Below are 26906 nucleotides of genomic sequence, written 5' to 3'. Positions count from 1 at the left end.
CTGTCATTTAATTCAAAACAAATAGCTGGAAAGTTGGCTGTAAAATATAATACACGAGTTATATTAAAACACCTTTAGTAAGCTAACATTTTACTATTATGTCTTTAAAATATGATGAGAAATTATTTTCAGACATAAAGGTAATATCTTGGAATAAATTGTTACTTGTTCTGTTTACACTGACGTTATAAAATATAATAATCCGTATGTTCCAGCCACCACCGATTTTTGAAGATTTAAGTGAAAGCATAAAAGATTATCTTTTGAAACCGGAGAAACTATCAATTCATAAATGGGAGAGATCACAAACACATTGGCACAGAAAATCGGATATAGATTCTTTGTTCAAAAGCGATGATGAAGAACTAGGTATTGATACCACACTCGAAGTAAGTTAATGAACGCTTCTATTTCCAAATTACATAAAAAATGTAAAATGTCATCTATTTTATTTAAAGAATAGATTAAGTTACGAATTACATAATTTTCTTCCTTAATTAAGGTTGTTCGAGATCCTAGAACAGGGGAAATTATAGGTCTGGAAGAGATAAATATACCAATTCAAGATGACGAAGATAATCTATCCATGTCTCGGGCTCCATTGCCTCCTAACTTGGCTACTAGAGGCACAACTACTCAAAATCCTTTTTTACCAGCTGGTTTTGAGGAGGAACTGCAAAAGATGTTGGATGAGGCGGCACAGAGTTCCGAAATTGAAATTAATTTTGAAGATGATGAGCCTGGAAAATTTCTAGGAGAAGGTGTTATAGAATTAATTATACATAAAAAAAAATAATAAAAGGAAGGAAATACTAATAGCCTTAAACAAAATCCTTAGCAATTCATATTTAAATAATTGTGTAAAAAATCTAAATGTAACATCTTTTAAAATGCGAAAAAAAAAATTATAATTGCATCAGCATTTTTAAAAAACGAAAGTTACATGTTGTCAATCCAAGAGACACATTGTTTTTATATACAAACTATCCATATTTAGAAGCCAAACTCCTACTTTCAACTGTTACAATTGCCTTAATACTTTTTCAGACATTTTATCAACAGCGCCAGGTTCAAAGGAGGCTGTTTTGTTTGCTGAAGACGGAATGACTTTACTTGATCATCAGAAAGATGTACAAGAGGATAAAACTCAAGAACTGGATCTCAAGATAGATATTGATTTGGAAGAAGTGGTTGATAATAATGCACACTTAGTTGGTAAACTATTATCTAACAAAATATCATAAACAAAGTCCTTGTTAATTTTCATATTTATTAACAACATTATACATATATATATATAAATTGTAACTATAGTCACACTAAAATGAAAACAATTAATTTATAAGTATTTTCAAAAACAATAATTTTAGCAATTATAGATTATTCTGATAAAATACATATAAGATTTATTGAAATTTTTATAACACTATTTTTGTTATAGAGCATTAACACTTGCGTTATAACATTATTCATATATAAAAAACTTAAATACAATATCTACGTAGATATATAAGGGTTTGGAAAAATATTATGCTTCATTACTTATATTTAACATTATATAGGTCTCTGGAAAGATGACGAAAATGAGAAAAATGAGGTCTCGAAACCGATTAAGAAGATACAAATCGAAAAAGACAAGGAAGAAGATAATTTCTTAGAGAGCACCATCATCAGACCACCGGTAGAACTTCCCGAGATACCAATATTAAACATAACAAACTCTGCCGTGAAGCTCGGAGTCACATCTACCGAGTGGGCCGAAATGATTGATGTATCCCTACCGGTGCCAGATTTTAAAGAAAAAATAAAAGACATGGCACATTCATATCCATTTGAATTGGACAGCTTCCAGAAACAGGTGCATATCAAACAAATATTTTGTATAATAATCATGAATAGATTTCCAAAGATTCAAATTGGGCTATTGACATTTCTTTCTATATCAGTACCGACTGGCACTTTTTAAAAATTAAAATTTATTTTTAAAGAAGGTTTTATTTAATTTGGCAAGGTTCATGTAAAAGGAGGCTGTATGCATAAATCTTTTCATGTATTTGATTTAAATGTCTTTATTAGGCTATACTTAAATTAGAAGAAGGCCATCATGTATTTGTAGCTGCCCATACATCTGCCGGGAAGACAGTTGTAGCCGAGTATGCTATAGCCATGTCAAGAAGAAATTGTACCAGGTGCGTTAGAATCAATAACAATAAACTAGAAAGAAAATATAAGCTTCATTATTTCGTATTGACAGACAGAAAAGAATTTAAGTTTAAATATGGAATCAATTTATCTAAACTTAATATAAATATGTTCTAAAATAACGATTTTGTTATTTAAAGGAATTAAAATAGACAATATATATTATTGTAACTAACGTTATCACAGATAAAAATATAATAAGGTTCCTAAATGATATATAGTCATGATTGGAGTTGATTATTAATTTTGTTGAAATAAAACTTAAAAGTTATTTTAATACTAAACCATAGGATTTAAATACATTCCAGAGCAATCTACACATCACCAATCAAAGCCCTATCAAACCAGAAGTACAATGATTTTAATAAAATGTTTGGTGAAGTTGGTCTCCTGACCGGTGACCTTCAGATCAACGCTACAGCCTCCTGCCTCGTGATGACCACTGAGATACTAAGGTCCATGTTGTACTGCGGCTCTGACGTCACCAGGGACCTAGAATTCGTTATATTCGACGAGGTCCACTACATTAATAATACTGAGGTACGTTTAACTGTAGAACGCGTCAGTTTTCAACTCTACATATTTTTTTTTATTGCCATCAAAAATAATTCCAAATTCAAAATTATGATTTGTTTTATTTGTCTGTTTCATAATATTATAATATTTATCTACATATTTTTATTATACTATGTACATTTATAGCGTGGCTATGTTTGGGAGGAGGTTCTAATTCTTCTTCCTGCCCACGTCAGTATAGTGATGTTGAGCGCGACTGTACCCAACACTCTACAGTTCGCTGACTGGGTGGGGCGTACTAAGAAGAGGAAAGTCTATGTCGTGTCTACGCCTAAGAGACCTGTACCTTTGTGCCATTATTTATATACAGGTACATTACCTTAAAAAGAACTAATATTATTTAAGTTTTTTATTAGGATTCGCTTGTTAAATTTCATAAGTTGTGTAAATAACTTTTCGAAACGATGTTTTGATGTGAAGAAAATACTCCCGCAATGGCCGAAACTTTGGCCACAAATGTCAGTCATCAGAATCTGGTACCATATTCTTAGAGATGGTTGTAACAACCCGCAGTGGCCAGTGGCAATTTGTAGTGGCTATAGAAAACCTATAAATCACTAGGTATTTTTATTGTCAAATTCTTATAACTGATTTGATAATGTCGGATAATATATATAAATGCCGCCATCTTGACAAATCCGAGGCTATATATAACGAAAGGTAATTTCAGCTAACCTATTGCGATCCAACAAACTGTTGTATTTGTCGATTGTATGTAATTAAAAAATATTTTATTGATTTCAGATAATTCCATTTGACAAGATTTTTCTTGAATCTATTTTTATTTTGTGCATTTTTTTTTTTAGGGTCGGGAGGTAAATCGAAAAATGAAAGATTTCTGGTCGTCGATCAAGAGGGTGCCTTTCAGTTGCGCGGTTACAATGAAGCTGCTGCCGCTAAGAAAGCGAGGGAGAACGAATATAAGAAGAGTTTTGGCCCGAAAGGTTAATTGTTTTGAGATATTAAACATAAAATGCTCGAAAAAATACATCCAAAAACAACGACGAGATTTTTTACACCAAGTTTATAGACGATTGGGTAATTTTCGTAGGTTTATTAAATGTTGCTTGTTTTGTTATAATAATCACTATGTATTTACAAGCTAATTACATAATATTAATATATAGTACAGCATAAAAATCTGTATTCCAGGTGGAAAACAATTCGGGAATCCTAAAGCCGAACAAACCATGTGGGTAGCGTTCATAGATCACCTGAGGAGCTGCGATAAGTTGCCCGTCGTGGCTTTTACCTTGTCGAGAAATCGGTTAGTATACCATTAAACAGGAAGTATATTTTAATACACTAACTCTGATAGTTACATGATGAAAAAAAATCGAAAAACCTTTAATGTACATATTAAATTTAATATGAAGTAAAAACAAAAAAATATAAAAATAGTTTGACTGATAGGTAGATAATATTTAAATTTAAACTGCATCCTTAGTACAAGTTTGCTGGTCGTACTACTACTCTAGGTACGAAGCGTCAACAGCTTTTCATTTATGAATATTCGCACATTATAGTATTAATGTAGGTTTTAACTAAATACACTTGTTTTGAAGGTGTGATCAGAATGCTGAAAATTTGATGTCAGTAGATTTAACAACGGCCAAAGAGAAAAGTCACATCAAATCATTCTTCATGAGATGTCTTCAGAGGTTGAAGGAGCCTGATAGAAAGCTTCCACAGGTTAGGATAAGGAATTATACACACACACACACACACACACACACATATATATGTGTGTGTGTGTGTGTGTGTGTATTGGGTTATGTAGTTTAAAATATCACATGTATTATTTATGTAGGATGTCAAAAATATTACCATGCCATTTGTCTTTTATATTATTTATATGCACTAATAAAAAAATGTAGTTTCTAGAGAGGTCTTAAACGATACGTGAGTCGCTATAAAGTATACATTTTTCAGGTGATACGTCTCCAAAGAGTATTGGAGAACGGTATCGGAGTACATCACAGCGGTATATTGCCTTTGCTTAAAGAAATCGTCGAAATGCTCTTCCAGTCCGGTCACGTGAGTTTAAAAAAATATCTAAAAAGTCCTACAAATTCCTAGGCATTATATTCCAAAAAGCCATAGACTTATCCATACTATTTATATAACCCATGATATATTTCAATTTTTTATAAGCTGACAACTTACTTTTCTCCCTTCTTTTTTGTTCATAGACTATAATTATTTTTTTTCTATAATTATGTTTTTACATACACATTTAAAGAAATACATGAATTATATTAAGTCGAAATTTATAATATAGAATGAAAAATATATATATTAAAATAATAAAAATAAGAACTGGATTCACAACTTCTAGATAAAATAAAATATATAGATTCCTTAAGTAACTATGTATATTAAATATAAATATATATCATTTGATCACCGTCGCTGCAAAGGAACCGAAACGTCGGGATTATCCAGTTTTGAACTAATAAAAAAGCGTAGTATATACAAAAATCTTACTTTTATTTAAAAACTTGAGAAAATCTTAGATATCATTATATATATGCTATTAAAATATCAGGTGAAAATTCTTTTTGCGACGGAGACGTTCGCTATGGGCGTCAACATGCCAGCGCGTACTGTAGTCTTCGATGATATCACCAAGTTCGACGGCATACAGTCCAGGAGCCTCGCGCCAGCTGAGTACATACAGATGGCGGGCAGGGCGGGGAGGCGAGGTACGTGTGACGTCACAACCTACATATGTCGGGCTGAAATTGATCACAAGGAAACCAACCTACATGATATATATATATATATGATTTCAGGTTTGGACGATACAGGCACAGTGATAATCCTCTGCAAAGAAGGCGTCCCAGATCAAGTGACGCTTAAAGGAATGATGTTGGGAACTCCACAGAAGCTGTCATCGCAGTTCAGGCTGACATACGCCATGATACTCAGTTTATTGCGGTAATATTATATTAATACATTCACTTAGGTTTTCACGTGCGTCTAAAGTTCATTTGAAGTTTTTACTGTACAAGGACCATACTATATTAGGGCTACCCAGACTTAATAAGGTTGTTTCACAAAAGATTTACATAAAATTCTTAAATATTTCCAAATGTTAAATATCACTTTAAAACAGCCTTTCCCGAAGTGGACGATAACGCCCTCTTGTGGGAACTGCAGGCCTAAAACTGGCGGTAAGAGACCCAAAAAACAATGGGAGCGTTGTAAATAGGTCTGAAGGGAGATTTGTCATTTCATTTAGCTAGGATAAGTTATAGCGGTTTTTCAGTAGGCAAAAAAATTTAAGCCAATAAAGAAAAATATATTCTCAAAATGGGCAGTAGACGGAATAAGTTTAAGAAATCCTGCTCCTAAATGTGCAAGTAATGTCAATTAAATTAATTTTTTTATTATTTTCAGTGTAGCAACAGTATCAGTGGAGGGTATGATGCAGAGATCCTTTAGAGAATTCCATCAGATCTGCCAAGCTGACAACAACAGGAAACAACTGCAATTAGCTGAAAAGGAATATTCAGAGAAATGTAGCACACCCCTGCCATCGCATTTGGCGCCGTTAGCCACTTTCTATGACATAGCCATACAATATATAGACGTTTTAAATGATATCATGCCAATATTACTGAACCAATCTAAAGTTGTTAAGGAATTCGTGTCGGGCAAAGTTCTCATAATATCAGCTGGACCGTTCATTAATCAATTGGGTGTCTACTTGAACAACAGCGGTAAGGATTATTTAAATAGCTATGTTATTATGTGAGTTATGTTGCATTATTATACTTGTCATTCTTCCCTAGGTCCCAGGCAAACCCCATACAAGGTACTAGTTTTAAACACAGCCGAACAAGATACAGCTAGATACAACTTTGACGTGGACGAAAATTGGTACAGGATGTTGGGCTTCTCTAAACTCTATGAAAACATAGGTAATGGTAACAAAACAAATATGTATTTAGAAAAATTATATTGATCAGATACAAAGAAATATTAATGTTTTGCTTGATGTCCTGGTTCCAAAATTTTACATCTCTGGATTTAAAATTTATCTAATTTAGTATATTGACTTATAAAATACACATGTATATATATATACTATTACCATTAATAAAACCCCTTTGTTTTCTGCAGGTACTGAAGAAAGTACAATGGATCATACAATACTGTGTATAGCGCCTAAGAATATTGTGGCTGTTACAAAAACTAATCTTAAAATTGATGCTAATCTCATCATAAGAGACTGGGAGCAAAGACAGATGCCGCGGTATGAATGTTACTGTACTGGAAGTCAATTCTCATTGTACTGCACGAAATCTATTAAATATATTTACCTTTCCTTTTACAGTAGAAGCAAATGTTTAAGTCTCTGTCAAACACGTAAAGTAATACTTAAAATAAAGTTTTATTACATCTTTTTATGAAACCTATAAATTGAAAGCGATTAATCTTAATAAGAGAAGTGAATAAACATTGCTACATTTCTACTTACATAACCCAACACAAGTATTCGCAGAGATTTATAATAACATTCAATGTATTTTTTAGTAATAGCGCCATCTATCAAAAGTAAACAAAATCATTATCGAGCCGTCACAATTACATCACATCAAACACAAAATTTTTGTATGTGTGTGTGAAAACCTGTGTATGTATTATGTTTTGAATGGCACTGCTTCTCGCAACCCGATTCGTTTAAGAAGTCGTTTTATTTAGTCTATTATAAAATTAATATATATATTAGCCGGTATACCTTCCAACATGTATTCCTCCATTACATTTTAAGTGGATATATTATATTATAATCAGGGATGTCAATTAGGTAAATTATATGTGTGTCATTTTGTTAACAGCCATACTTTCTATCTACCCTGCTTCAAATTTCTCTGCACGCCCCTGATGTCTATACATATTTTTTCATACAAAACTATCACCTACCCTCAGTTTCAAGGATGCTCCAGTAGGTGCCACCTGTGGGCGATCAGTGCAGGAGCTGTGCCAGTTATCTCACGCATCACGCACTTCAACCGCCGGCCTGGAGACGCTCAGTCTCACACAGGCACTCGCCATCACCACTGGAGAGATACTACAGACACTAGACAAGATGAACAAATACAAAGTACGAAGCTTCTATCAACAATATGATATATATATTATATATTTCAATTTAGGCAATTGCAATGGACGAAGGGAAGGAATTTACTTTATAATTTTTCTGTCATAATATTGACTGTTACTTAAATAATTAAAATTGAATGCCAGTATTATATATACATGTATAGTGTTTGGATTGAAACACCGACAACTTATTAAATATCCAATCATAATGTATCAATCAAAATTATGCCAACAATAAGCATTATATTGATTCTTGTTTTCAAGATCGAATACATTTTTTTTTATGTCCGGATTGATTTTTTTTGTATTCAAAATTTTATCTGGTATGATATTTTAAGATTTATAGTTTATGTACATCAAAATTAATATTCCAGTCCGAGCTCGAGGCACAGAAGAAATACACAGATATAGCGAACTTCAAGAGCGAATTCGCTGTTGTATACGAACGGAAACAAGCTGAGAGGAAACGTGATAAGTACAAACGTCTTCTGTCCTTTGAAAATCTAGCTCTATATCCAGACTACCAGAGACGGTTGATGGTTCTACGAGAACTGAACTATATAGATGATCATGACAGCGTTATCTTAAAGGGTCGTGTTGCGTGCTGTATGGGCACTAACGAGCTTATCATATCAGAACTGGTGTTCCGGAATGTATTCACCGATAAAAATCCAGCGGAAATCGCGGCACTCCTCAGCTGTTTCGTGTTCCAAGCTAAGACTAGAGTGGAACCGGCTTTGACTGAGAAGTTACAGGCTGGTGTTAAGGCTATAGAACAGATCGATGATGAACTTACCAGGATCGAGGCTAAATATATGGTAAATATACAGGCTTTACTATCCATATTTAAAAGCGGAAGTGTTTACTAAATTTAATTATCCCTGACACTCCATTTGGTGATATTAATTTTATATATCACATGAACTTTCTATCCCTATGTTTCTGTATGGACCTAAAAATGTATTTAGGTATTTTGGAAATCAACCAGACTGATGTAGGGGTGAAGAAATAACTAACAAAATTATTATTTAGTTTAGGTTTTATGTCATCTTTCTATTCAGAATCTTTGTGCCTCCTTGAAATTTTGCCATATAAATGTATAATTTATTTCAAGGTCGGACAATTCGAAGGTCAAGCAGAGAGATTAAACTTTGGTCTAGTGAGAGTTGTCTATGAATGGGCCCTAGAAAAACCGTTTGCAGAAATCATAGACTTGACAGATGTTCAAGAAGGTATTATTGTGAGATGCATCCAGCAACTTCATGAGGTAAGTGATCGAATTATTGATATATATAAGTAAATTATGTTAAAATTTCTTCTTGTCTTGGCAAAATTATAACAGTTGAATCAATGAATACACGTGACAAAATGTAACAAGGCACAGAGCAATAATGTCTAATTATTGACATATTGAAAAAACTTTTGAGTTCCTTGATTTAAAAAATTAGTCTCATTATTGTGATTTTTTCATCTCGCAAATTGAATTCTAGCAATAAAATTATATGAGAACGTATCTTTTTTCTGATTTTGGAAATAATCTAAAGATAGAAATTAACTGTATTAAAAATTTCAGCTCTTAGTTGATGTGAAAGACGCAGCAGTTGCAATTGGTGATCCAAAACTTCAAGCAAAAATGATGGAGGCTTCCACAGCTATAAAGAGGGACATAGTTTTTGCAGCAAGTTTATATACTACTCAGCGAGAGACAGTGATATTATGAATATAATGTGCATTAATGTAATAAATATATACCGTGCTTATTTTTATTTATTTCATCAGTATATATGTGGAAAATTCGACTAAACCCTTAAAAAAGATGAATCTACACAACCTGTAATAGTTGTGTACACGTATCAAATAATCATTATTATTGTAAATAACAATTGTCCTGCATATAACTTAATTAGAATAAGGATTATTAAAAAAGGTTAAGTCATGACATTCGAAAATCACGATTTGACGTATTCCTTAACTTATTGTCTTACTTCTTGCTTGATATTTGCATTAAGCCGCTATTAAAAACAATTTTATTTACATAATTCGTATAATTTCGATACGATGTGTAGAACGGAACGTTGCATCTCATTTTGTCACAAGTAACCTTGATAATGACGCATGGCAATACTCAAAATACTTCGTCATCAATGATCAATCAAAATTAGAAAAATCGTATAAAGGAACGTACAAAACTTCAGACGGTACAAAATTCTTTTTCACTGAAATACATTGATGACTTGTATAAATTTAAATTTGATGTTGATTTTATTACACGAAACCAGAAGTGTGTGAGCGTTAAGACTATGACTTAAAATTAGTGTAAATGTTAGAATAAAAAGATTATGTTATAACTAAAATATTAATGTGAATTACACAAAAAAAAATACAAAATGATTGAAGACGAAGAGTTCGAGGAGATGGTTTTGACCCCAGACCGATTGAAGGTTCTGGGGTTCAAACCCCAGAAGGAACTACTCACCAACTTCTTGCTGCCGTATGTTGACGAGCTGGATAGAGAATCGGCGAAGTTCATTTTGGAAGTTAAGACAAACTTGGCTAAGGCTGTAATGTTACGGGAAATGAAACCAGGTGTCGGCGTCTGGGTATCCAGATTGATGAAGTAAATATATTTTTTAAATCTATTCTTTAGTTCATTATAACTTTAGATACAGAATTGACAGAATATTCTTATTGAAATGCATAACAACGAATTTTTATATGGGTAACCACTTATATTATTCCATTGTAAGATTAATTAATCATTGTTATATACATTTATTAAATATTGGTAATTTTCAATATGTCAGATGGAATTACATACTTGGCTTGATGTTTATCAACCTTTGGCAACATATTGTATGTCTAAAATAACTGGCTTTAACCCAGAACTCCCAGACAGGGAAAATTAAAATATCTCTAAACATTTTTAAAATTAGTGGTATGTGTAAATAATTAAAAAAAAACTTTGTTAACAAAATATTTTTTTGCTGAGTCATGAATCATGCATTCTGAATAGTTTTTAAACAGACATTATTATATGTAGGTATAATTAATGCAGTTCCCTCTATATAATTATATGAAGGATTTATGTTGCCAATATTTTACTGTGATCCTATTTGAATGTGGAATTTATATTGTTTATTGAGAATAAATAATCCTACAAATTGAAACATATAAATTGTAAGATTTTTAAAATTTGCGAAGTTACAATTAATATATATAAAAATTTATATACTGGAATAGTTTTACAACCATGACACAGAATTTATGTTCTAAAAGTTTACAAGATATACTCAGTCTGGTAGTTTTTGATACTTTTATACATTATCATAATAATAAAAGGTTCTGAATATATAAAAAAAATTGTTCCTATAGCTTATCACAATATTAAAACAAAATGAATATTAATTAATATATAACCTGCTATTTTTGAGTATATAAACATGTTAAAAACTATTTATCTCTTTTAAAATATATCAGGCGGTACAAAGGCAGACATACTTTTTAAATTTTGGACTATAAAAAATATTGCTCATTCTTTATTGTCGACAACAAAATATATTATATCTTTGTCGGTTTAATATTTACTAAAAAACAGTGTTGAATTTAGTTGTAAGTAATTTTCATATATTCCCATAGATATATCCGCATCAATGGCTTGAAGTTTACTAAGGAAGATCACATAGCATTCATCAAACTGATCTATGAACTGGTGCTCATACCCGAGCTAGAACCTGGGAAAGTTCAAAAATTTGGAACCTTATTCATGATGCTCACAAAGTAAGTATTTGAAATGATTTCTAATAAAGCAATAAAAGAGGCACCAATTGGTTTTTCATTGGCGTCAATTAAAATCAAACAAGCATTTTATTGGTGCACTTTTGAAGTGCGTTTAAATTTTCGTAATAGTATTTTTTCTAGTCGTTTATGTTGAACTAAGTAATTATACCATAAATTCATATGATAAAAAACTATATTCCGCTATTAATAAAGGAGTCCATTGATGTTGGAGAATGAAATAAATCTATAAAAATTAACTTTTTAGCATGTAGCAATGAATGATGCTGAATTTTTCTTTATTATCTCTGGGTTGCAGGGATTAATTTCCTTTACAGAAACACCCAAATAATGAAACACTTTGAGAATACATAAATAGTATTATATAAACGTTTTCTGTTAATGGTTAGAGGTGGTAGTAATTTATAATTTCTTTAAATACTTCTAGAAATAAAAATAAAAAACAACAAGCCACCTTTGTTATAACTTGTCTTTTAGATTTTTTCAATAAATATCAATGTATAATCACAAATCTTCATTAAAGGAAGCGACATCTCATCAGCCCGGAAGAGATGACTCTGCCATGGCGTCCTTTGTATGAATTGGGAATAAAGTTGTTTGAATCAAGCGCCACAAATATAGGGATGTTGAAGTATCTCTCGTAAGTTATTTATTGACTTCATTTTTTTATGTACACTAAATAATAAAAAATACTGGGTATAGAAAACTAATCTGTTAGTTACACAACACTTAATACAACTTAAATTACATTGTCTATCTATCTACCTACTTAGTAAAACCTACTTGAAGGTTTTGACAAAGAAAATAAGCAAATATGTTTGTTCAGGCCTAAAACGACTGAAACAGAGCTTGCCTCTGTGATTACCATGGTTCGGAAATTTATTTCCGGCTCCGGCTTAGACGATGCCCTCAAAATGTTCGGGTACCAAATTCAGGATGACAATGAGTTTCCAAAGTAAAATAATAAGAATGTATTCCTGGGTGCTTTTGGTGGAAGGGAGTTCATGTGTAAAGATCATGTTTATTGGGAATCACTTGCACAGATTATAAACTAATCATGAATTGGGAATATCAGTCTGACTAAATGATATTGTCATCTGAACATCAAGTTGTATATTGAAGGGTTTTCATGGGTGTTGTTTGATGATATTTTTTTTATGTACAATTTTTATTCATAGTCTTAATGTTACAGATCACTTGAAGGATCCTATCTAACGATGGTGAAATATGCAAGGCCGTAAGTATAATAACTTGGTGTTAAAGAAAAATTATGCTCGTCATTTCATAAATGCAATGTTTTAGATACTTTGAAGTTAGTGCGACGGAGGAGATTCTGGACGAAATGTTGCCACTGATATGTCCGTGGTCTTCCAACTCCCAGATCTTGGGCCCCATTACAGCATTCATACCAACAGGGCTACACCCTAAATACGCCAATCGAGGGCATCTCCTTTGGTTTGATCAGCTCATGACTTTATGGGACACCTGCTATAATTCACAATGCTCTGTATCGGTAAGCATTTTTTATTTATAATTTTACCAAAATAATTTCAAATCTATGAGGTTTTAAATACCTTAATCACCACAAATACAAGCTTAGTATAAATAAATTTAAGAATATGTTAATTTATCCATCAAGTTACTTCTTAATGGAATTAATATTCGGTATATAATTTAGAATTTTAAATACCTTACAACTCAACATCAATGTACAAATCCTGGCCGTATTACTGAATATATTGTACAAATTAATTTTTTTAAAAGATTTTAATGTTGGTAAATAAAATTGTACATGCCTTTCAGGACATCATGGTGCTATTTGCTGGTCTCGCTAAGAAGAATCCTGGAGCTATAGACTGGACTCCTCATGTACCGAAAATGTTCACAAGATTCCTACACGCCTTGAATCTGCCCGTCAGCTACAAGGACATGCAGTACAGCAAAAGTCACGCCCTTGGTAATATTCAGATATACGTTTTTGTAAATATTAATTATTTATTAAAAGACGACATTATAGTTACACATATACATGAGATAAAAATGAAATATCTTAAGAATTAAGAAAGGCTTTTATTAAATGGATCACATTTGTGAAATAGACCAAAGTAATTCGTAGTAACCAAAGACAGTAGCGCCATCTTTCAGCTAAACTATAGTTAAGGACATCTTTCATTGTTTGGATTTTATATTTATTTAATAAACAATAATCTTTTTTAAAAAAATATAAAGCATTAATTAAAGTTTAAATTACCATAATTTCAACCTCAATATATTTGTTTAAAAGTTATAACAAGATTAAAAATACGTCATAGCGAATCAATCTCTACATTGCATTAAGTTTTGACCTAAAAGTTTTAAATTAATTCTGAATCCAAAAACACACGTATACCAATACTTGGACGTCGATTGATATTAACAAAATGTCATTAAAATTAATCCAATATTTTCATTGTGATTAAAGACGTACACACACGCATGCAATGCATATGACACACGCACTCACACACACGCAATCACGTATTTATGTACACATACTCGCACACACAAACGTCTTTATAGGATGTTGGCTTCAAGTGTCTTAATATCAATATTTCTTTTATCATTTAAATAGACATGAAGAACGTAGCGACTTGGATAGCGTGGACCATAAACCCGGACGGTCTAGTACTGAAACATCTCAAATCATTCCTAGCTGGTATTGAGAGTTACCTACACAGCGCCAACGCCGGTCGATGGTCATACAAGTTACGGGACCTACTAAGAAAACTTGCCAGAGAATTTATATTTAGGTAAGGAGACAATATCGATATGAAAAGTATTATTAAGATTAAGACTTTTTATTGACAAGCTCGATAAGCCCTTCATTGATATCGATTACCGCTATATATGTACACTACTTTCTAAAAGTTATATATAAAAACTATATTTAATTTATTTTGCAGAGTTCGTCGCGAACGAGAAACGCAATTAAACAAAACCTGGGAGAACTCAACACCGGAGCGCTACAAACTGCGCGACGAAGATGTAACAGAATTCGTGAAAATCGTCCTCGAACCGACCTTCCAGGCGGTTTACAGCAGAAGTGGCTCATTGGATATATCGATCGCGTTGCAAAACCTGGCCACGTTACGGCCAGCTATAGTTATACCTCCGCTATTAGAAAAACTACGGACCTCGTTGGACTCGCTCACTGAGCCGCATAGAGTCACGGCAGCCATGTCTGCAGTGGCCGCGGTCGCTCGGCCGATGCTCCGGGGGGTTGACGCAGATTACCCCGAAGGTCAAACTCACGTAGTACCCCTGCTACTGGGAGTATTACCCGGTCTGGATCCCAATGACATAAAGAAGACTCTAGTGACATTACACTTTATACTTATATTTAGTACTATGGTGCCATACATAGACTGTAGCTCGGCTCACGAGTATTGGCCGGATCTGACCGAGGAGGAAGTGCTCGTGTGCGAATCGACGGCGAGATTTGAAGACTTTGTCCTTATATTCTTCGATAGGCTGTTTCTTATCATCCAATCTAGCGTCATGGAACACGCCCGTCTCGACACCAAGGATTCTGATTGGGTAAGGAGTAAAACAGACGCCGTGATGGAAACAGCTATCTCGTCTGCGTCTACGGCAGTCCTGATGCAGTGCTCGCCAAAGATCTTCAAAGAAGCGTTGAGGATATTCAAATCGTTCGCAACAGATTCGACGTTCGAAACTAACGTATCCGGCAGTATGGTAGGCGTGCTGTTGAGAGTTTTTTCACGAATCGATGCCGAATCCACATTATCTGCTTTCTTGCCGAAACTCCTTGAAGAAATACAGGAGTTGATAGCGAACGACGAAGCTCTGAGAGAAGAGAATCCGCCGCGTGATCTGGTTTACAGGCTCGTGCTGTTGAAACACGTCGTAGACTGCGACGGGACCAAACTACTGAAATACATTCCTAACATATTACCAGTCTTAGATAGGATACTGCGCCTACATTCGAAGTACGCCTTGACGCGAGCCTGCGAAGTCGTCAGTAACATCCTTAACTCTTTGTCGTATCTGGATCTGAAGGAGTGGAAGAGTTCTCCCAAAGATTACAACAGCGCCCCGCAGACTTGGCTGCCGATTCGTGAGTGGGGCCGCGGCTGCGTCCTGAAGGAGACCAATTTCAAGTGGCACGTGCCATGCGCCGAGGAAGCAGAGTGTGCCCAAATGATAGTGGACAGATACCTCAAACCGGAAATAAAAAGGATTCAGCAATGGCTGAACGATGAAAGGCCCATGTGTCGCGATCGTAGGGCGAGGTCTTTTCATATATTCAATGCTATTCTATCCTGCGCTTCCTTCATGCCGCAACCCCAAGAACCTCCAGTAATATTGTGAGTTTAATATAAGGAATCTACTTTACTTATATCACGTAGAAGAAGTTCTTTACATGTTTTTTATACGTCATGCAAAAGAAAAAACGAATTCGTTTTATAAATTGATTGGGTTACTGTAATAGGGGACAACACATCTAATACAAAAACTACTCTTATTTCACGAGCCCAGTAGTATAATAAACTTTAAGCGGTAGTAAATTTAATTATTCTGTAAAATTGGAATACATTGGAAAAAATAAGGGATTTTGACGTTCGAATCTATTAATATATTTATGAACATCAATTATTTTTTATAGTGTATGTATACAATACAATATCAGTGAGGCATAATAGAATGCTTTTCTTTCAGTGTGGAGTCCCAAGTTCCACCGACGAACATGCCTTACACAACTGGAATTAAATATTCTGTGACGCTAGACGGCGAGAACCTGAGGGTGGCCATGACAAGGACATTACTCGCTGTACAGAAGAAGTTGTTGGATGAAAAGACTGATGACACACGCGGTTTGGAGATGCTCATCCAGGTGGACTACATACCTCGTATATAACATATGACCGGCTTCAAACTGCATAGATTATATCAATAAGAAGAACTAAAAAATCTATTCTTGACTAGGAGCTTCTTAAAATTAATTTTATATAAGTATGTGTTCCACTGTGAATATCAACTTGGTTAACAGGAAAAGAAAACAATAACCACCATGAAAGTCAACTAGTTAGTCATTCCTTCGATATTTATTAATTCATTCGTTCGCACAGGTTTGGGAACGTATCATTCTGATGAAAGGCGTCCGTATTGGTCCGGCTTTTGAAGGTCGTTTGCGATCCTTCAGCGCGTTGGAACGAGCTTTGGACGGACGGGGGACGTTCGGCAAAACTGGAATGGGTTTAGGGGATGACCCGGCCAATACGGCTAGGCTAAGGATGCTCTTAGCCGATGTAGCTAGACTGCAAGACGAGGCTAGGATGGATCTGGTATGCGAGGCTGGTATAACTCAAACAGCGCTTCACGCTTTACACGCGCTTTACGACTTGTCGATCAACACCTACCCATCGGTAAGTAGGGATTATAATTTAGAATTATATTAGAAATGGAAATTTAGTTTCTTTTGTTGGAAAAAGTTTTAAAAACAATTTTTTATTATTAAATCAATGTTGAGCTAGTTGGGTTGAATTGAATTAAAATTGAAAAATAAAATATAGAATAAAGACTAAGATCAAAAACAGCTTGATTAATTAAGAAAATAAAACTTGATAATGGGATTTTTTAAATTCGAAATAATTCTTTCATTTAAACGAAACTAATAATATTGGGATATACTTTTCAGCAACCGAAACGTCGGGAGTATGTAGGTTTTTACAAAAATAAAGCACGCGTAGTATATCCGAATAATACTAGTTTCATTTAAATGAATAAAACTCGCGGAAGTCTTAGATCTCATTATAATTCTTTCATTCTATATTTTTATTTGAAATTAAATTCTAATAAAATTATATTTCAATGAGATAATTACATAATCATAAATTAATGAAGTCGAGTAAAACTAAAATCACAAGGAAAATAATTTTTCAACAGCCATTCGTTATTTTAATATATTTTTAAAACATTTTACATGAATAGTGTTCATTCCGTCAGGTTCGAGTGTTGGCACAAATACGTTTGTACTGGATGCTGAGTCACTACGCGTACTCCTACCGCGCCATAGTCCCACGCTTGGTAGATTTGTTAACTAAGGGGGGAGAAGGGGACGAATGGCACGCCAGTCACAAGGGAGCCTTGTATATAATGTTAGGACCCAAAAACGGTCCATTGATAGCTAAACAGGACTGGGAAGTAGTTAGGGCGCTATGGCCAGCGGTTATGAGAGCCCCGCTCAGTGAGAAACCCAGTATATTAAGGTATGTTAACATAGAACTGTATATATATATTTATTTATTACTTTGAAAGTTAATATATATATATCGTTAATATTTCCAGGCTCGAGCAAAACTTTATGGAATCGGTTCATAGAAATTTCCCGGCGGTGAACACTCGTTTAACAATGACCCAAAACGCTGTAGAGGCTGCAAAAACACTTCTGCCTCCAGAAAACTATAACGATGAGCTCAAGGATAAACTTGATAAGGCGGCAGATAGAGAGAAGGCGACTTCAGATAAAATGGAACTGGTTTATAGAGAATTGGTCGAAGACTTGGTCAGCATAGCCGAGATTCACAACCTGTGAGTATAGGACACACTTTAGTTGTAGGTATTTTTTAACCGACTTTCAAAAGGCGGTTTTTCAGTTTGATTCTGATTGATCTTGTATGCGTGTTACCGAATAACGCCAGTATTTTTTTTTTTTGTAATTTTATAGTAATAAATATTTAATTTTGTCTATATTGTATAAAGACGCGATTAAGAAGTTAAGAATAAAAAGGAAATTTTCTTAATAGTAAAACCTTCATACATTCAACTTATTATATTAATGATCTATATGTGTGTTACAGGAATTGGCACCGCCTCGAGCTGATAATGCTGATGCTGACGTTCTGTCCTCTGGTACAAACGCCGTATCCGGCTAAAGCCATCCGCTTTATGGTGCAGTCTCTCCTCCACGACAACATCCAAGTACGGAAAGCGGCGCAGAGATTGACGCACTTCGGCGTCAAGCAGAGAAAACATAAGCTGAAGAAAATAGAAGTTGACCCGTACGAGGTCGCCGGCGTGAAGCGCCCCGGCACGCTCACACCAGGCGAGTTGTAACTCGTTACTGCTGTAGTACATATTCATTAATACTTTAATAGTAGTTCCTTAGCTATGTTTTTGCTATAACAGCCTAAAAACGTCTAAAAAAATAGCCCACGAAAATAAGTCCAACCTTTTTGTTGTATAAATATAGATCAAAAATTCTTTATTACAATCTCTGGTTTATTTGCGGATTGTTTTATGAAGATATTAATAGAAACATATTTGAATTATTAATATATAGTAAAACATAAGCTATAAGACAATATAAATAAAACATCTATTCACAGAAAATATATGCATGCATAGGATAATTACTAGCTGAGTATTAGTTCAGTTAAGATGTGTATTATAAAACTTATTGTAATAGCAACTGTTGGTCCGGTGGGCCCGTTGAGACACTATGACAATAACATATGTTGTGACCAGCGGAAACCGGAAGGCGTCACAAAGTATTTTATTTTTTTGGTGCCTCATGGCACAATCATGAAGTGGACTCTTGCAGTTCGTTCGTGTTACTGTCTTTTCGTTTCGTTTCATTGATATAATTATTTAGCATTAGATATAGGTGATTTAACAAAACTTGGTCTCTGTCATATTGTGCGATACACTGACAAATTACAGTTTATACATACATATATATATATTATTTATATATTATATATATTATATATATATATATATATTATGTTAAGAATTATTACATAAAATTTCATGCTATTATTTAAACCCAACCGAGTGTCTTAGATGATAAGTTTCTATGACATCAACACTTAATATTGATAAAATATGCAGGGTATAGAAAAGACTTGGAATGGGCGATGTGGTCACCGGACAAGAAGATAACAACGGATAAAGAATGGGACGAGCCCTGGCTGAGGAACTACTGCTGCGGGTTTTACGCTTGGCCGAAGAAATTAAAGGTGCGTTCTTCATAATAAAAATCAATGTATTTTATGAGAACTAAAACTTTCGCGAGTATTCATTCAAATGAAACTGATATATTTCGAGGTTCCTACGCGTATTTTATTATGTGAGTGTCTGTCAGTGGGTCCTGTTGTTTATCATCTACTGCCATCGATTTCTTAATTTTCTGGCGTACGGCTCTGGATGCCGGCAGAATGCGCTCACTGTGTCACGAGGTCCTGCGCTGTGGTCACATTCACATCTGGTCCGCCCGTGACCACGGTCCCGTGACCCGTGACCACGGTCCCGTGACCCGTGACCACGGTTGCTGCAGAGTAACCGAAACGTCGGTAGTGTGTTGTTTTTAAAATAATAAAATACGCGTAGTATGATCCGAAAAATATTAGTTCCATTTCAATGAATACTACCTTGGTAGGAGTTGAGATATTAAAGTACTATACATACTCTAATAACTTGGAAACAAATTATATGTTGTGGTTATTCTTACACTAATTACACTAACATTCATCTAACACTAAACATTCTTATGTGGCTCTGAACGACGCTGCTATACAACTTTTATTATGAAGTTATTGAAGACATCTATCACAAAGTGAAAGTTTTATTTAAGGTGGCAGCTCCGATTAGCGAACAGACGTACTCTTTGGATAAGAAGCCAGAAGATATGGAAGAAGGTGAAAGATACGTGTTCGAGTTCTTCAGCGATCAGAGGAATATTGACAGACTGGTAGCCTTCTATACGGTGGAAGAAAAGAAGGGCAAGGATAAGTTTACGGGAATAAGATTCGCCATGTTCAGAGTACGTACCGCAGTAATTGGTAATGATACCTTAGATTATATGACGAAAATGTTTTCTAACATAAACGATCATATAAAAAACACAGCTTTGAGTCCTACTAGCTTTTAGGTAATAATGAGTTTTTTTTGATTTGTTCGATGGCGAGGAATTGCAGTGACAAAAATATACTTTAGCTATAAATTATAAAATATTTATGTTTTTGGTCTAATGCTATTTATTTCTGAAATTTAATTCAGTCCATTGCATTGCAATTAAAAGATCCAGAAATTCGCTTACTAATAAAGTATATTAAAATGTCTATATTGGCAGATGGTGTTTTCTCATTACGGTGAGCGTGTTTCTGATCGTCTGTTGGCGGAGGCGTTACGTTGTGCAGCGTTGTCCCATGAAGCGGCGCAGCGCTTCGCAGCGGAGATAGCTGCTGCAGCGCTCCGTGCTCCACGATACTGGCCGAGAGATAGAGCGCTGCAAATGTACAAGTCAGCGATGGACATCATTGAAGCCGGTTAGTTATTAAACTGGAATCAAAAGAAAAGTTCTCTTTAACCGTGCAATTCAAATGTTAACTCACTCATTTCATGATGAAATTCTAGCTGTTTAACTGAACGATATTATGTGGCATACTTATATTTTACTGCTTTATATATTAGTAAAAAAATGTTTGAATTATAATCGCACAATACCCTAATAACTAAACTGAAGTTTTTTAACCAGGTTTGACATCAGTGACCCCCGAGACAATGGAAGATTGGGGTACATGTTTGGCCACTGGAGTTGAGAAAATGGACCCCATAAGGGGGTCGGAGGTTCTACGGAGACTGGTTGAGCTGTGTGCGCCGCGAGCCAGCGGGGACTGGGACAACGAACATACGTCGTTTGTGATATGTGCCAGATTGTATGCGTTACAGGTCTGCATATGCTACGTTACACCAATACACTATATATAGATAGGGAACTATTGAAATATTTAATTCAATCTCTTTCATCGCTCTTAACACGACTCTTGTATATAGTCAATAGTATATAACAGCAGTGCCCAGCACATTTTTCATACATTTTGTACAGTTACAGTCTGTGAATCAAATTCAATTATATTATATATTAATAAAGAATAAATTCTGTCCACTTCACCTGTGCTGCATTCATAGGCTTTGAAAGGGAGAAACCTTTTTGGTCATAGTATAATTCAGAATCTTTCAAATAAACTGACTTATAACCTAACCTACTCTTATATATAAAAAAATATTCAAACGACTTATACAACATAATAAAACAATCATTCTATATAACTATCAACAATTTCCAGGGTGCGCTCGGATCTCTGTCGTGGCGGACGGCCCCGCTCGCTAAGGTGTTGCTTCAACGTTTGGACGAAGCCAACTTTACTTTGCACCCTTTCCAGAATGTTAGAGAAACTGTTGGCAGGTGGATACAAGTCATTGCCTCAAATCATACTTATATAACTGCTTCATAAAAAAAAAAATTGACTTAATTATTAGCTTTTATTGCATACAGTTTCGTTGTAAATACACATCATCATATTTTTACACTTTAATTTTTAACTTTCCCATACATATAAAGTTTTAATGTTATATCCTTAGAAAGAACAAATGCATGTCAATTGAATTGATAATTTTAATTATGCTTTATAAATAATGTTGTTCCATTTCCACAGTATCCTAATGACCATGTTTGACACGGAGCTAATCTTCCCTGGCGGGGAGTCACACGCGCCTTGTTTCCAACAATTCATAGATTCAGTGAAGCCGAGATTGACAGCTCTGTATGATGAATGTGGAGATATTGGTACGGTTATAGTTTATATACCAATCTATATAAAATAATGAGCTGTCAAAGTGATAAAATATTCAGTTATCATTTATTTATTTTTTTAGTTTGGATAGCACTAGGTCTTAAACAAAGCAATAGAAACGCTACATACATTCCATATAACAATGTGGTAGCTTTTTGTGTCCCCATTGTAAACATGATAGTTAAGATACACATTTGTTTTAATATTTAGTATATATATTAAATTTTGTAAAAGTATTTTTATCCCTTTTCTATATTTTCATTATACTATATATTGTGTAAGTTTCCAACAAAAAAAAATTTGCTTTATTTTTTTCCATTAAAAAATATACATGCTCATAATACAGTTTTTCTTGAACGTCATATGTCGAGGGTTGCATAATCTTTGACCCCCAGGCGTCATATTTTCAATTTAAACTTTTATATACAAAAATAATATTTTTTATTAGTTATAAAGACGGCGGTGTCGTCTCTATGTCAGTGTGGTCCGCGGGATTGTGGTGGGGATGAGAATGTCACAGCGAAGTCGCGGCAAATGCATAGACTATCACCGGATAATGTTGCTGTACAACATCAGGTAAGCAACAATTAAATTATTAATTTATTCTGCTATTCCTCCTCTTCCAAGTTATTTATATATATTTATCTGGGAAGAGAACCCGACAGCCACTGTATGTAGCTATTAGTAAAACTGCTGATCATATTGTATTGTATTAATCAATACTTAAATTTTTTTTTGTCTTAAAAGCTCGCGGTTGGTAAACATGTGATGGCAGAAGCCAGTGTTAACAAATATATGTAGTTAATTTAGTACGCAATACGAAAATAATGTATGTCTTATACCATTTGGTATCATAGTCTTTATTATTATGCAGATGATCCATCAAACTGACGGTTCAGCCGAAGCTACTGGTGAAACGGAAGCGGTGAGGGTGGAGCAGGATGCTACGGAAACGGATCCCGAACAACTGACGGCACGTATAGACGGCACGCTCCGCCTGTCAGGGTCGCTGGTCCGCGCGCCGCCCCCGCCCGGCACGACCGCCGCCGACGACGTGCACGGCTGTACTGACTACAGCTCGTGCGTCACGCGCAGGGCTGCCAACCTCCTCTCCACAGGTACAACAAACCTGCTTGGTTTGCTTCATTCAATTTGTTTGACTCCTCCTCGTAATAGAGAGAAGTATAACAAGACATCCTATCGGTACATTTTTAACATTCTATATTTTTTTCTTTAAAATTCTTGTTTAGTTTTCTTGTTTGCGATTTTTTTTTGTTATATCACGCGATATGTATGTTTAGAATCGAACAACAATAATATTAGATTATAGTGTTGTATATTTTAAAACTCATTCTTGATAAGTAGGATGTCGAACTATTGCGTTTGTAAATCACTAATAATTTCACCAGTTCTTCGTTGCTGTATGGGTGTGACCGTGCGAGGTGTGAATTGTAACACGGAGGTTCAATATCAGCTGGTAAACATTGCTTGCGCCCTCGCATCCAGAGGACCCCCTCAACCGCACGAGGAGTTACCGAAGGCAGCTGGCGGGTTCCTAGCCAGCCTCGCTCTAGCTAACCATTCTTATCAGGCCTTCGACAGGGCTTTGGACGTTTTAGAGTCACTCGCAGATGGTAGGTCGTGGTGGGCGAGGCTAGCGTGTTTAGATTTCGCCCAGCCGTTGCTCTTCTACGGCCTGCCTATGCTATGTGATAAACAGGAACGGGCAGTCCGAGCTGAGAAGTTCGCATTGAAGCTTATGAAAGATGCCCGTGTTGAGGTTTGTATTTGATATCATCGTCCGCTTGGTTTCTGTATGTCCTAAACTAACGCGACCATCACTTGATCTCAGGTTCGTCAATCCGCTGCTAAACTTCTTACGGGACTGATGCACTGCCGCGCTCTGGCGGACGAAGAGAAAAGTATAAAAGTGTTCCTGAAGAGCTGTAGATCAAAGGAATTGGTCGAGAGACATTTCGGCGTGCTAGGACTCTGTGCATATGTGGCCTCTCGACCTTACAGCCTTGGCCCAAGACTTGGGCGAGTGTTGCAAGAGTTGGCCAAACACACCAACGCTCCGGATCCAATACCGGCCACTATAAGGACGGCGTTGGCTGATTTCAGGCGAACACATCAAGACGATTGGCCCAAACATCGCGACCAACTCACCGAAGAGGAACTAGATCTTCTCGCCGATTTGACATCTCCACCCTCATACTGTGCTTAAGAAATTACACTTTTGGCTTTTGGAACTTAGTTGGTATTCTATTATTGCGGTGATGTTTATAAAATTTAGGTAAATCTTCAAAATATATATAAGAAAGCAAATTATTCGTACAATTTTATTTCTATAATTATTTTTGACTCCAGAAACAAAACAAAAGGAATAATAAAGCGTAAAAGTGAAAAAAAAAACTGCATAAAAATTTCCGGTCACAAAAAAATACGTTGTAAAATGTTATACTTTCTAAAAAAAAAAAGTTTTGTTATTTTTTTATGTTTAATCTGTTTGATGCAAAAGGTTTGATGGGAATTTTAGTATTTCCAACGAAATTTATAACACTGTTTATGCTACAGATTTTTCAGTCCATAAAATTTCTAAGGAGTGCAATACTACATAATTTTATAACATTATTAATTTAGTACACTTAACATATTAACAGATTTACATTCTTCATGTAACGTTATTCTTGTTTGATGTTGTTTTGATGACTTCGAGGTTGTTGGGTTATGGTTATTTTTTATATAATGCATCTGTCAACTGGGAGGTTTTGTAAAAATTGTAAAAATATTGTATTATCTTTATAGAATTGTAATAAAATAAAATAATGATTAACGAGATTTTTTTTTTTTTTTGAATAAAACGAGATGTTGTATGCATTATTTTATTTGTCGCGTTATTTATCAGAAGATGAAAAGGAGGTAGCATAAATTGAGTATACAGTATTAAAAAATTAACCGTACCTTTTTTAGTTTTAATTCAAATCCATTTTCTATAATTAATTGAGAAAAAAAAAACAATTTTTAACAAAAAATATATCTTGCCTTCTACAAAATATGTTGAAATGTATAGGTACTGGCATCAGCATTATCAAATACAATAATGAAGTTGTTGGCAGTAATCAAAACAGCGATTACCATTCTATTGTCGTTCTCATACCTATTAAATATCTAAGTCAGTACTTTATGAAGAATCATTACAAAAAAAAGCTAGGATCTGAGTCATTCTTTCTGTGAAGTAAATTGTCAGTTACATACATTTAAGTATTACTTGTGGCTCATTAAGTGTTTTCTCCATACAGTACTCAACATTATAATTCGTCCAACTTATAAAAAACTTGACACTGGTAAAATATTCTATGATTCCGGTGTAAATGAAGCCATAGCATAAAAAAAGGTTCTTTCAAATTATTATTTAGTACATAGCATTCTGGTGACATTTAACATAAAATAACTACATAACTCATTATTTTATTACAATCTTAGCAGTTGACTGAATTGGTCACTTCTTGCAGTAGTTTGAAATTTTTATCTTAATAAATACAAAAATGTTGAATTATGACAATACACAATTTTGTTTTTAAACATAATAGTTAAATTATTGATACATTTAGAAACTAGGTAAGGTTATGTACAAAGAACATGAATAAAACCAAAGTCATTCCACAATTTATTAGCACTTTAGCCGTATCAAATACAAATTAATGCATTTTTAGAATTAGTTTTACCTTACAACAAAACTTTTGGTTTTTGCCTTTGAGTATACAAATTATTACTAGCATTTAGAGAAGTTTCCTAATATCAATTACCAGACCCCAATATATACATATTTTCTAACATTAAATAGTCCATGTAGAGCTCCAAGCATTACCGACGGTCCTCCACATCTGAAAATATGATAAATATTAGTGGCAATATTAACAATACATGATTTATATACGGTAATAAATAACAAAAATAACATAGTTCAATGATGACATTTAATAAAATTATGGCAACTCACTCTTTCCATCACAGGCAACTATTTTCACTTTATCCACCTTAGCAACTTCTTGAACCTCCCTGAATTCTACATCATTCAACATAAATGTCCAAACATTATCACAAAACCTAAAATAAGAAGACTTTTAGCAATGTATTATTGAAAAGTAAAAGAATGTTATAAATTGTACCGTACCTGTATGTATTCAATTTCCCCGCTTTAAAGGTTAATCTAGATTTCACCCTGTTAGACAATGCTGTGTTAATAGATTTATCAAACTGTAACAATACTTTCACAGCGAGCGTAGGTGTTATTTGACCATACTGAAAATAAAAGACCATTGAAGGGTATAACATCGATAAAATTCGGCTTTTATAAGTTATAAAACAGTAATAATTACCTGTATCAATTCGTCAAGGCTTTCCTGTAACGTGTTTCCAATTGTAGTATTCCTGTAAAGTTGATATGACATTTCTGCGATATTTAATTAATATTTAAGTAAGTCTTTCTTTAAGCAGAATAAAGGTAGCCAATAATTTAGAGTGTATGTTTGGAAAAGAAAAACAATAATTATCGTTTTGATTTTGTCATTTGTCAAACAG

The 26906-nt window shown here is 34.3% G+C and overlaps 3 protein-coding genes across 4 annotated transcripts; 2 read left to right on the top strand and 1 right to left on the bottom strand.

Annotated features, from left to right (window-relative positions):
• On the top strand, window positions 1-9660 carry LOC116772958 (superkiller complex protein 2). Its single transcript, XM_032665291.2, has 21 exons — window positions 1-140; window positions 216-389; window positions 503-761; window positions 1048-1215; window positions 1563-1858; window positions 2077-2189; window positions 2511-2742; window positions 2905-3088; window positions 3585-3722; window positions 3931-4045; window positions 4344-4470; window positions 4711-4815; window positions 5327-5483; window positions 5574-5718; window positions 6181-6503; window positions 6576-6704; window positions 6907-7039; window positions 7717-7891; window positions 8265-8708; window positions 9005-9157; window positions 9464-9660. Exons 1-21 carry the CDS (start codon window positions 99-101, stop codon window positions 9608-9610), a joined length of 3759 nt encoding a protein of 1252 aa, XP_032521182.2. The 5' UTR covers window positions 1-98; the 3' UTR covers window positions 9611-9660.
• A 390-nt stretch (window positions 9661-10050) lies between these two features.
• On the top strand, window positions 10051-25163 carry LOC116773332 (proteasome activator complex subunit 4B-like). Of its 2 annotated transcripts, XM_032665768.2 has the most exons (24): window positions 10051-10507; window positions 11527-11667; window positions 12209-12325; window positions 12512-12640; window positions 12878-12922; window positions 12988-13198; window positions 13489-13642; window positions 14297-14474; window positions 14628-16052; window positions 16405-16579; window positions 16815-17111; window positions 17692-17954; window positions 18034-18276; window positions 18546-18790; window positions 19579-19706; window positions 20321-20509; window positions 20819-21014; window positions 21224-21417; window positions 21816-21934; window positions 22185-22315; window positions 22771-22898; window positions 23197-23440; window positions 23732-24102; window positions 24175-25163. In XM_032665768.2, exons 1-24 carry the CDS (start codon window positions 10278-10280, stop codon window positions 24547-24549), a joined length of 5928 nt encoding a protein of 1975 aa, XP_032521659.2. In that variant the 5' UTR covers window positions 10051-10277; the 3' UTR covers window positions 24550-25163. The 2 variants fall into 2 exon arrangements, with proteins under 2 accessions (XP_032521659.2, XP_032521660.2); XM_032665769.2 differs by lacking the exon at window positions 12512-12640 and having other exon boundaries at window positions 10052-10507.
• Window positions 25164-25979: 816 nt separating this feature from the next.
• Window positions 25980-26906, bottom strand: LOC116773179 (transcription initiation factor IIA subunit 2). The gene is made up of 4 exons (XM_032665582.2): window positions 26705-26906; window positions 26500-26627; window positions 26326-26432; window positions 25980-26209 (listed from the first exon to the last, which is right to left on the bottom strand). The coding sequence occupies exons 1-4, from the start codon at window positions 26774-26776 to the stop codon at window positions 26190-26192; spliced, it is 327 nt and encodes a 108-aa protein (XP_032521473.1). The 5' UTR covers window positions 26777-26906; the 3' UTR covers window positions 25980-26189.

Source organism: Danaus plexippus (assembly GCF_018135715.1).
Source record: "Danaus plexippus chromosome 18 unlocalized genomic scaffold, MEX_DaPlex mxdp_20, whole genome shotgun sequence".
Taxonomy (NCBI): Eukaryota; Metazoa; Arthropoda; class Insecta; order Lepidoptera; family Nymphalidae; genus Danaus; species Danaus plexippus.
The sequence above is the reverse complement of the archived record's forward strand: the minus strand, read 5'-3'. Positions and strand labels throughout refer to the sequence as shown.

Coding starts and splice junctions, on each gene's coding strand:
- LOC116772958 (XM_032665291.2), top strand. CDS start 99: ATGTCTTTAAAATATGATGAGAAATTATTTTCAGACATAAAG. Junction 1,859..2,076: donor TGGACAGCTTCCAGAAACAG/GTGCATATCAAA, acceptor TGTCTTTATTAG/GCTATACTTAAATTAGAAGA. Junction 3,089..3,584: donor GTGCCATTATTTATATACAG/GTACATTACCTT, acceptor TTTTTTTTTTAG/GGTCGGGAGGTAAATCGAAA.
- LOC116773332 (XM_032665768.2), top strand. CDS start 10,278: ATGATTGAAGACGAAGAGTTCGAGGAGATGGTTTTGACCCCAGACCGA. Junction 10,508..11,526: donor TGGGTATCCAGATTGATGAA/GTAAATATATTT, acceptor ATATTCCCATAG/ATATATCCGCATCAATGGCT. Junction 21,418..21,815: donor CCAGATTGTATGCGTTACAG/GTCTGCATATGC, acceptor AACAATTTCCAG/GGTGCGCTCGGATCTCTGTC.
- LOC116773179 (XM_032665582.2), bottom strand. CDS start 26,776: ATGTCATATCAACTTTACAGGAATACTACAATTGGAAACACGTTACAG. Junction 26,628..26,704: donor GCCTTGACGAATTGATACAG/GTAATTATTACT, acceptor TTTTATTTTCAG/TATGGTCAAATAACACCTAC. Junction 26,433..26,499: donor GGGAAATTGAATACATACAG/GTACGGTACAAT, acceptor TTCTTATTTTAG/GTTTTGTGATAATGTTTGGA.